Here is a 9,975-nt window from a genome sequence, read left to right on the forward strand (position 1 = left end):
CAGTCAGTCATTACCTCAGGATGTGTGTGAGCTGTCCACATGAACACACGGTAAGAACATATGGACTTTTAACACATTTCTTTCTCTGTCTCTCTAAATTTGTGCTAGTTTTATCCTTATACTCTTTTTTCATGTCGTTCTCATTCTTTTATTCCACTCTCAAATCCTCTTTTCCCACTTTATCTTGTCTTATATTGCTATAAAAGTAAAGAACATGTGAAACCACTTGAAGGAAAATCATTCTCTTAGCAGCGATCCACAGTAATTATTTAAATAATGATTGTAGGAAACTTTAAAAATGGTTTTAAAAGTTTGACCGTCACAGGACTGTTGTAATGTTGTAATTAACATTAGCATTGCACATGAATGTTCAGTTAATAATTAAAAGGAATATTTATTTCTTCATATTATTGTTTGTAAATTTTTAATAGTTAATAACTAGTCTCTTAATACAAGTATGTCTTGCTCAATATGAAGTGAAAATAACTTTTTTTAAATAACTTCAGTACATGTTAATTTCAACGTACTGTATAAAAGGTCAGATAATAAAATATAGAATCTGCATAATCTCAAGATGTTTCAGTACAAAAATGTTACTATTGTATCTTCATATTTGTAGATTTTTAGTAAATATAGTTTATGGTCTAATCATTTAAGCGTGTCTTTTTGCGCGTTACTGTATTAAAACAAAAAAATATAAGCTGTACATTTAAATTTTTGTACATTTGAACATGTCGAATGTCAGTTTTTAAAAATGATGCCTTAGTTTTCAGTTTTTAGCACAAAATGCTTTGAATGGTTCTTTTCTCTATGATAAGATGTTTAGTTGTCTGTGTAATGAAAGTACTTTGATCTATATTTTATGAGTCCTCACAAATTCACTATTGTTGTACAGCTGTAAATTATAACACTTATGTTAAGGAGCAGCCGTTCTGTGGAATGACTAGATTGATGGATTAAGATAATGGGATTGGATTTAGGCCTTTCCTCTATTAATCTGAAACTGTTTGCAACCCACACATCAACATGATTCATAATTAGCCAATAAATGAAGAGCCATTTATCACAAAGGTTCTGAAATGTTTCATAAAAACTGTTTTAAACCCAGATGGTGATAATTAATGTCTTACATTATATTACATTTTATTCTATAACAAAGGTGTCACTATCAGCTTTTATTGTAATATCAAGCCAGTTTTGGGAATCATCTTGTCTCATGTGAATCTTGAATCTCATGTGTATAATATCTTACCAGCACATCAACCATAAGTATGTTAGTCAGAACCTCTTAATGTAGTAGAACTATTATTTAGTCACATATTAACATACAGTACCTGCACTATATGGAGTTGAAATGAAAAGCTCTAAAGTGACTTTGACTTTTTGATCTTGACCTTCTTTAATTCTGATCCCCAATAACAATCTGCATAAACTCAAGACAGTAACAAATACAAAGGATGTTAAAATAAATACTTCACAATTGACATAATTTGACAGTTAAGCAAAATGCAAATGGCCCACAATCTTAATGGTCCTAAAAAAAAAAAAAAAAAAAAAAAAAAAGATTTTCGGGAATGTTGTGGTGAATGATCTGAACATCTTTTTGAAAAGCTTTATCAATTTCACCCAAACAGTCTGTATGTTTTATTTTAGGCCGTAACTTAGTATGATTTGCTGTATTGATGAAGAAGACTGTGGCTGTCCACTTACTATTTTCTCTCCTTTTTTCCATCTGCCAGTTTCAGATGATAAAACGGGAAGCCTTCGATTCAAAGAAACAATAATTTAAACAATTTGGCACATTATTGTTTCTTTCTCTGTTGTTGTGCACCTTTAAAACTGAAAGACAACAACAATTTCCTGTTGATACAGTGATGTCTTCGTCTCTGCCACTGCCCTCTCTGCCCCCGAGCCCCCTGGCCATGGAGTATCTCAATGACTTTGACCTCCTCAAGTTTGAAGTGAAGCCTGACACACCTCCGCCTCCTCCGACCTGCCTATACCCCAAACCAGGCGTCCATCAGGAGACAATAGGTTCTCCATATGCTCCTTGCCCTCCTCCTGACTCCAGCCTCAGCTCCAGTCCCTACACCTCACTTCCTCCATCACCCACGCTCAGTGATGGACACCCACCACCATCTGCATCCTCCTCTTCCTCCTCTATCTCTTTCCCGCTGTCCATCTCCACTGGATACATATCAGGCCAGAGCTCCGGCTCTCAAGGGAACCTGGACGGGAGCCCAGCCGCTGGAGGCCCCGCACCATGTTCAAACCCCACCTCCTTGGAGGATCTGCTCTGGTTGGCTGCACTGCAGCAGCAGTTCGGTGGGGAGCCCGGAGGTGCCGCGTCTCTGTTGGGAGCTCTTGGAGGAGTGCCAGAGCGAGGGGACCGAGATCGAGGAGGGTTTCTGGGATGTGAGGATGCAGTAGAGGCCTTGCTAAACTCCGCTGCTGCTGCTGTGAATTCACAGGTATGATCTGAGATATTTGGACCATGAATTTGTTTGTGTGTTAGGCCGAAGCATGTGAACACAAACACTTTGAAGCTCAATTTCTCAGAGTTAAAATTATTTTTGAGCCAGACTTCTTACTCTGTCATGGAGAATAAAAAAATGAAGAGAATCATGCAGAGGAAGTTAGGTCAAGATCAAGACTTACTTTCAAATGCCCAGGTTTCTCTATTGCCCCCCTTGAGTACAGTGGAAGAGCTATGGAAGACCACACATTTAGTAGGCTATGTACCACATGGCAACATGTTAGCAAGGCATTTACATAAGGCAGGGGTTTCAAGCCCTACTCCTGGAGGTCAACCTTCCTTCAGTGTTCAGTTCCAGCCCTGCTCTAACACACCTGCCTTTAATTTTTAAGTAATCCTGAAGACCTTGATTAGCTGGTTCAAGTGTGCTTGTTTTGTTGGAGCTAACTCTACAACCCTGCTGCTGGAGAACTACCCTCCCATAGACTTCAACACACCTACTTGTAATTCAAGCAACCCGAACACCATGATTAGCTGGGTCAGGTGTGTTTGGGGTTGGAGCTGAACTCTACAGGGCAGTAGCTCCCCAGGAGCACAGTTGGAGACCCCTGTTTACAGGAAGGTGGCCCCTATTTTGAATGACTTCTTTATCTCACACACCCAATGACCTGAGTTAGGTGTGTTTGATTAGGGAAACATACAAAACATGCAGGACTCCAGGAACAGAGTTTTTGCAGGATGTTTTTGCGTTCAGAAAACAGCTAGATAGAGCTCAAAGGAATGTAACTGACATGCCATCTTATCCTGGCGCCCTGCATAAATGGCCTTTTAAGGTTGGGTGTTTGTTCAAATGGGGCATTTTCATTGTAATCCATTTGTAATGTGCTCTTTGTAATCTCTTTGTATTTCATCTGGTCTTTCACTCAGTTCCCAGTTTTGTCTCAGAGTTCGAGCAGCAGTCATATGGGTGACTCCAGCAGTGACAGCGGTGCTGATGTCGTTCTTAACAAGCCGTCGGACATGTGTCACCGCCCTATACTGGTCGTTTCTTCCACCCCTCCATCTCTTTCCAATGTCAACACATCGACCAGTCCCTACTCACAACCCCTCAGTCCACAGAGCCGCCTCCATCACCCACACCATCCAATGCAAGGCCATTATCATCATCATCACCATCATCATCATCTGCAAGTCACTCAGGTACTTGCAGTCACAAATTTATCCTCCTAAAACTGTTGTCAACGCTATTACATACATCTGATACAAAACAATTATCAGACTTTTTCAGTGGCCAAAAGTATTTTCTTCATAGACTCAGTAGGAGTTTTAGGTCTGTCTCTTTTTAATGTATCATCTTATCAGCAAACACCACTGCTACAGCATATGAATGCTAATAGCTAATGCCACTTCCCCATTATATATGTTAAATATTTAACTAACATTACATAAAGAAATCACTGTAACAGATGAGTGGCTGTAGTGAAGCACACTAGAATATAATCCTACTAATCAGAACAATCCTGTGAATTATGTATATTTGTAATTAACGCAACCACAATCAAACATAAACGAGACCAAACAGTGAACATAAAGATCTTAGGGCTTAAATACATGGGGAGAGGTAATCAGCTAACAGGTGCGTGGAACTAATTAACAACCAAGGAAACTATAGGGAACACAGAACACAGGCAAAACGGGAACAAAGTACTGAATGAAAACAAAACTAAACACAGTGAAACTAAACAGAACTAAACATAATCCTGACAATCGCACCTGCATTTAATGAGATTTAATTAATACATGTTAAAAGAATGTAAAGTCTGATGTCTGCATCCACCAGTAAAACTTATTTGTACATTGTTGTGTCACACTAACATTTCCTTGTGAAAAGAAGTAGGCCTACACTTTAACATACTTTTAAAAAACTAGTATTTATTACATAAGATACTTTAAAAGAATATACTTAAGTGCTAACTGAACGTAAATAAAGTATATTATATTTTAATGTATGTTAAATACAGTTAGCTACTGTAAAACTTTTGTGTGATTTATTTTTTTTATTTTTTTTTTTTTGACGTACTAACTGTAAGTAGGACTTACGTTACTTTTATTGTCTTTAAATGTAGTTAAAGTGAAATACAAAATGTAGGCCAATTGCAGAATGTATTTATGGTAAACTAAAATATACTTTGATTACACTTTATTTTACAGTGCCGTTGTTACATTATAATTACTTAAATAAGTACTGAGTACTATTAATTAACTACATGTACTTATTATAGAGTTACAGTTAGGGTTATGGTTTGGTTTAAGGTTAGTTACTTGTAATTATGCATAATTTACTGTTATTACTATAGTCAGTACATGTAGTAACGTGTAACTACAGCACTGTAAAATAAAGTGTTACCTATACTTTAATTTCTATTAACTTGTATGTCACATATTTAAATATATTTGTAATTACACATTTGTAATGATAAAGTTGCAATTTAGCACATACTTTTAAGATTTGAAGTACATTGCAAGTGCACATTCAATACAATTAAGCACTTTTTTCTCACAAGGGTTTGCATAAATTTAATATTTGTGCAACTGCCTTGTTTCACATTTTGAACCGTGAATGGTTAGCGATATTGTGGTGAAGTGTGTTGAAAGCAGTTTGATGGATAGGACTGGTGGATGTCTGCCTCTAAATGTGGAGCAGCGCTATCAGATTATGGTAATATCTACTATTATTGCGATGTAATCCTGATCACTGTCACTTGCACTCAGTCAGATTATGCTGTATGGAAATGTGCTGCTAAAATCACACACATGCACAAAGACATGCACATACTCTAACATAGGCTAAACTATGTTATACACATACACACAAAGCTCATAGATGTTTGATTTACCGTTATTATATTATCCGACCAGATTTCATGAGAAAAAAAAAAGTATTTTATTGGTGGTATTAATTTGTAAGATTTGATTTATACAAAAACTATTATCACAACACATTATGAACTAAATAAATCACCATTCCTTAGATCATTCACTATTTTACAGATTTATAGTTTTATTTTTCAAGTTATTTTTAAAAGGAGTAGTCTCCACTGTTTTAATCCCAAAACCAAAGCTACTTCACTTAAAATAAATAAATGAATAAAGCAAGCATATAGTAACAGAATATGAACGTGCTCAGCCTTATGACTATCGCAGGTTTGCTTGTTATTACTATAGCTACTGGTTTTTGTATTGTCATGGTGTTTCCTGATGTTCGTATCAACTGGTTTGAACACTGTTCTAGTTGTGAAACAAAGGCAAAACAAACTACTTGCAACCAAACTTTATAAATAATACTTCAATAGGACTGTGCTGTTTTCATCAGACTGTACAATTCAAGCACTGTCATTTCTCCATTTTGTCCATGTGAGTGTTTGATGAAGCTTTAATTGTCATGATCACACGTTGTGTTCATTCTGTGGCAAATCTCTGGGACTTATCTCTTATTGTCTCTTTCCCTTTCAGTGTGGGGTGGATGAGCGTTTTTCTGATGAACAGTTGGTAAGTCTGTCTGTCCGAGAGCTGAACAGACATTTGCGTGGAGTGAGCAAAGATGAGGTGGTCCGTTTGAAACAGAAAAGACGGACGCTGAAGAATCGTGGTTACGCCCAGTCCTGCCGTTACAAACGACTCCAGCACCGGCACGCGCTTGAGTCTGAGAAACATATTCTCACACAGCAGGTACACAACACACACATCAAACACTGAAATATGACAAAAATGTGACAAATACAACAAAAGTCAATTATAACACAACAGCTCTCTTATGAAACCTAGTCAGCTGCCTACCTAGACAGCATTTCTAGGCATCATAAACCCTTCTTTTGGCCAAATTTTAAAATCGCCACAAAATCAAACTGGACAATTCAATTCAATTTTTTTATTTATTTTTTATGGAATATTGCAGTGTTTATAATAAATTATCTGTGCACATCATTACTTATTAAAGTGTTTTATACATCTTCCCATTACGTGCCTTAATGATCTTAAATCAAAAACATTAAAGTGCCCCCAGCTATCAAGGAATGTTCTCAGAATGTTCTGACAAGGTTCTGTCATGTAGAGTTCAGCTCCAATGCCATGTCTGTTATGAACAAACGTTCTTCCAGTAACAGTAATAGAACATTTGTTATGAGTTATCTGGTCTTTATTAATGTCCTGCAAATGTTATCACAAAAATGTTATTTATAGATAGTTCATTAAATGTTTTTTTTTGTTTTGTGAACCGTTTTAAGCTAGTGTTATACTTTCCGCGTGCAGGAGGGTCCGCTAGGGTCCGCGTGATGTAAAAATCTCTTCGTCTTCGGAGGGTGTACGCGGAGGCTTTTTGCGGACATCCACATGCATCCCATTTTTTGTGACCACACGGACAAATACGCGCGGTATCAGTAGCCTATAAGTTGTCCGCGTATAAGTAGCATAAGTAGTCCACGTCCGCACGGTATTAGTATAAGTAGTCCGCGTCTGTGCTGTCCGCAGCTGTCTGTGTACACAACTGGAGTATAACTGGAGTATATTAAATGTTATTAGGTCTACTTATTTCAGAATATTCAGAGAACATTCAAAAGTAGCATTCCCATAATGTTAACAAAATGATCAAATGGAACATTCGCATAAATTTAAAAAAATGGTTTGAAAATTCAGAAATAACATATTAGCAACGTTCGCAAAACGTTCGCAGAACATATTTTTGCTAGCCTGGCCCATCCTTCACATTAGTATCTCTTCTTTGATGACGTGCAATAATCCCTCCCCTCTGATGGATAAAATCAAGTCCCGGCCAACATTTTTTCTCATTCGAAAAGCCGCTTCACTCGGACATACGTCACAATAGGGAAGTTCTGTTGCTTGCCGACTCTTTAGTGCAACACTGCATATATTCTTTGTGAAGAAGCCAATCCCAGAATCCATTGTAATGAGCAAGGCAGCTCACTAGGTTTTGAAACATTAGAAAGTTTCGGTGACACTTTGGTTAGTTAATGCATTAACTAACATGAACTAACAATAAGCAATTTGTTACCATATTAATATTTGTTATGGTTATTTAATAAAAACACAACTGTTCATTGTTAGTTCATATTAGCTCAAGTCCATTAAATAATATGGTAACACTTTAGTATAGGGAACACATATAAACTACTAACTATGACTTTTCCCTCAATAAACTCCTAATTTACTGCTTATTAATAGTTAGTAAAGAAGCTGTTAATTTTAGGGTAGGATTAAGAATGTAGAATAAGATCATGCAGAATAAGGCATTAATATGTGCTTAATAAGTACAAATAAATAGCCAATATTCTAGTAATATGCATGCTAATAAGCAACTAGTTAAAAGACCCTAAAATAAAGTGTTACCAATAATATTAACAAATACAACTTTTGATTTTAATATGGTATTAGTAAATGTTGAAATAAACATTAACGGTAACACTTTAGTATAGGGAACACATATAAACTACTAACTACAACTTTTCCCTCAATAAACTTCCAATTACTGCTTATTAATAGTTAGTAAGGTAGTTGTTAAGTTTAGGTATTGGGTAGGATTAAGAATGTAGAATAAGTTCATGCAGAAGGCATTAATATGTGCTTAGTAATCACTTATAAACAGCCAATATTCTAGTAATATGCATACTAATAAGCAACTAAAAGACCCTAAAATAAAGTGTTACCACATTAACTAAGATTAATAAATGCTTTAGAAGTGTTGTTCATTGTTAGTCCATGTTAACTAATGAATTAACTAATGTTAACAAATGAAACTTTACTGTAAAGTGTTTCTGAAAGTTCTTACCCAGTATTAATCAATGGTATTTCAAATCTATTCTTTTGATTCCTCTAGCTGGAGCAGCTGCAGTGTGAGCTGTCTCGTGTGTTGAGAGAGCGAGACTCATATAAAGCACGTTACGAGAAGCTCATCAGTTCGAACGAGACTCAGCCTTCCCATCCCAACACCTCGCCTTCTCCTACTCCTCCGGATTACTTTTTGTGACAAAATGAACATTGAACAGAAGAGAATAAAGGAGAGCTGATGAAAGCAATGGGTGAAAGTAATTCAACAGAGCTGTAACTACAACTCGACTTAAAATAAGCTATTTAACCAAAGCAGGTTGATTGTGAGGTGGACCTGAGCCCTGGATTAGAATGCTGCTGCTGATGGGATTGCGTTTTTTTTCCCATTTTGAGCTTGTATAACACCAACATGATTTCATTAGCATTCATAGGTATTCGTATTTAAAGGGTTTTTTAGCACACGTGTATGTTTGGATGGACACTGAATATGTGCAGAATTGAAGAATTGACAGTATTTAAAACATAAAGCATTTTACATATGTATAATGAATCCTTTGAGGATCATAGAATATTGAATTAATGGAATGCATAGGTGGATTTATATATATATGTATTTATAATATTATTAAATATGATAGATGCCATCATACTGTATTTATTTATTTACCATAGTTAACACATTTATCACATTTTATACTTATTTACCTTTGATGATTTGGCCATAAAAAGTCTGCATATGATTTAAGGGTTATGGTTACTTTTATTAGGCCCTTACAGATTGACATTAAAATGGAATTTCTCTATCATTTACTAAGTGAAAGTCAGAATATGGAAGTGTATGTGACTGCTCTCTCGGTCACCCATGACGGTGCCCTGGCTCCATTTTTGATCAATTGTTAGAGGATTCGTCTAAGGAAAAGACTCTAAAGTTGTACTTATGTAAACACATTTACATTTTAGGCGCTGTTAATAGTGATATTGTACAGTTTTAGTGTCTAAACTACAAAAATGTATGTGTGCACGTTTTCTACTAATACCTATGAATACGAATGTGATCACCCAAGGTAGCACAAAAGGCTTGCTATCTCTTTGTGTTGAGCTATTTGTCATGATGAGTTTAGTTCTTACAAGAGTTTCATTTGGCATTCACCAAAATGACTGTTAGAGATATAAATCTATGCAAAACTGCTGACATTTTGAGCAAGAGAGTAATGCATACAGAATCTATCATTATATGTATAAGCCATCTGTGTGATATTTGCACTGAGGGGTTCATAGTACCTATTGCAACACACTGTAAAACAATGCAATCACGAACCAAACATAAACACCACCACTGCAAAAACGTCATCTCTGCATGTTCATGCAAGCCAAGTGATGATCACCTCCTAACTTTGAGTGACTGTGTCTTTGGAAATTACATTTTATGATCAAGTTAAAGTTAAGGGTATAATTTAACTGTGACATCAATTTAGCAATTCACAGAGCTGGTCACTGTGGGTGATAGTAGATGCCTATTTAGAGCATTGTTGACAGATGCAGACTTTTCTAGAGGTTTACTTGGCCCGCCATAGGTCTATAAACTGACTTGGCTACAGTATTTTCCTTATTTATTCACAGTATTTATTTATTGTTGTTAATGTGATAATTGTTTTCAT

At 36.1% G+C, this 9,975-nt stretch overlaps 1 protein-coding gene across 1 annotated transcript; it reads left to right on the plus strand.

Annotated features, from left to right (window-relative positions):
- The first annotated feature begins 976 nt into the window (after nt 1-976).
- On the plus strand, nt 977-8,712 carry nrl (neural retina leucine zipper). Its single transcript, XM_051875588.1, has 4 exons — nt 977-2,471; nt 3,404-3,676; nt 5,990-6,205; nt 8,367-8,712. The coding sequence occupies exons 1-4, from the start codon at nt 1,875-1,877 to the stop codon at nt 8,514-8,516; spliced, it is 1,236 nt and encodes a 411-aa protein (XP_051731548.1). The 5' UTR covers nt 977-1,874; the 3' UTR covers nt 8,517-8,712.
- The last annotated feature ends 1,263 nt before the right edge of the window (nt 8,713-9,975 follow it).

This window comes from Ctenopharyngodon idella, chromosome 20, assembly GCF_019924925.1.
Source record: "Ctenopharyngodon idella isolate HZGC_01 chromosome 20, HZGC01, whole genome shotgun sequence".
NCBI classification, from domain to species: domain Eukaryota; kingdom Metazoa; phylum Chordata; class Actinopteri; order Cypriniformes; family Xenocyprididae; genus Ctenopharyngodon; species Ctenopharyngodon idella.

Bases quoted from the DNA above. Each gene is read 5' to 3' on its own strand.
- nrl (XM_051875588.1), top strand. From the start codon at position 1,875: ATGTCTTCGTCTCTGCCACTGCCCTCTCTGCCCCCGAGCCCCCTGGCC. The intron at 2,472-3,403 runs GTATGATCTGAG...TCTTTCACTCAG, and splicing joins CTGCTGCTGTGAATTCACAG to TTCCCAGTTTTGTCTCAGAG. The intron at 3,677-5,989 runs GTACTTGCAGTC...TTTCCCTTTCAG, and splicing joins ATCATCTGCAAGTCACTCAG to TGTGGGGTGGATGAGCGTTT.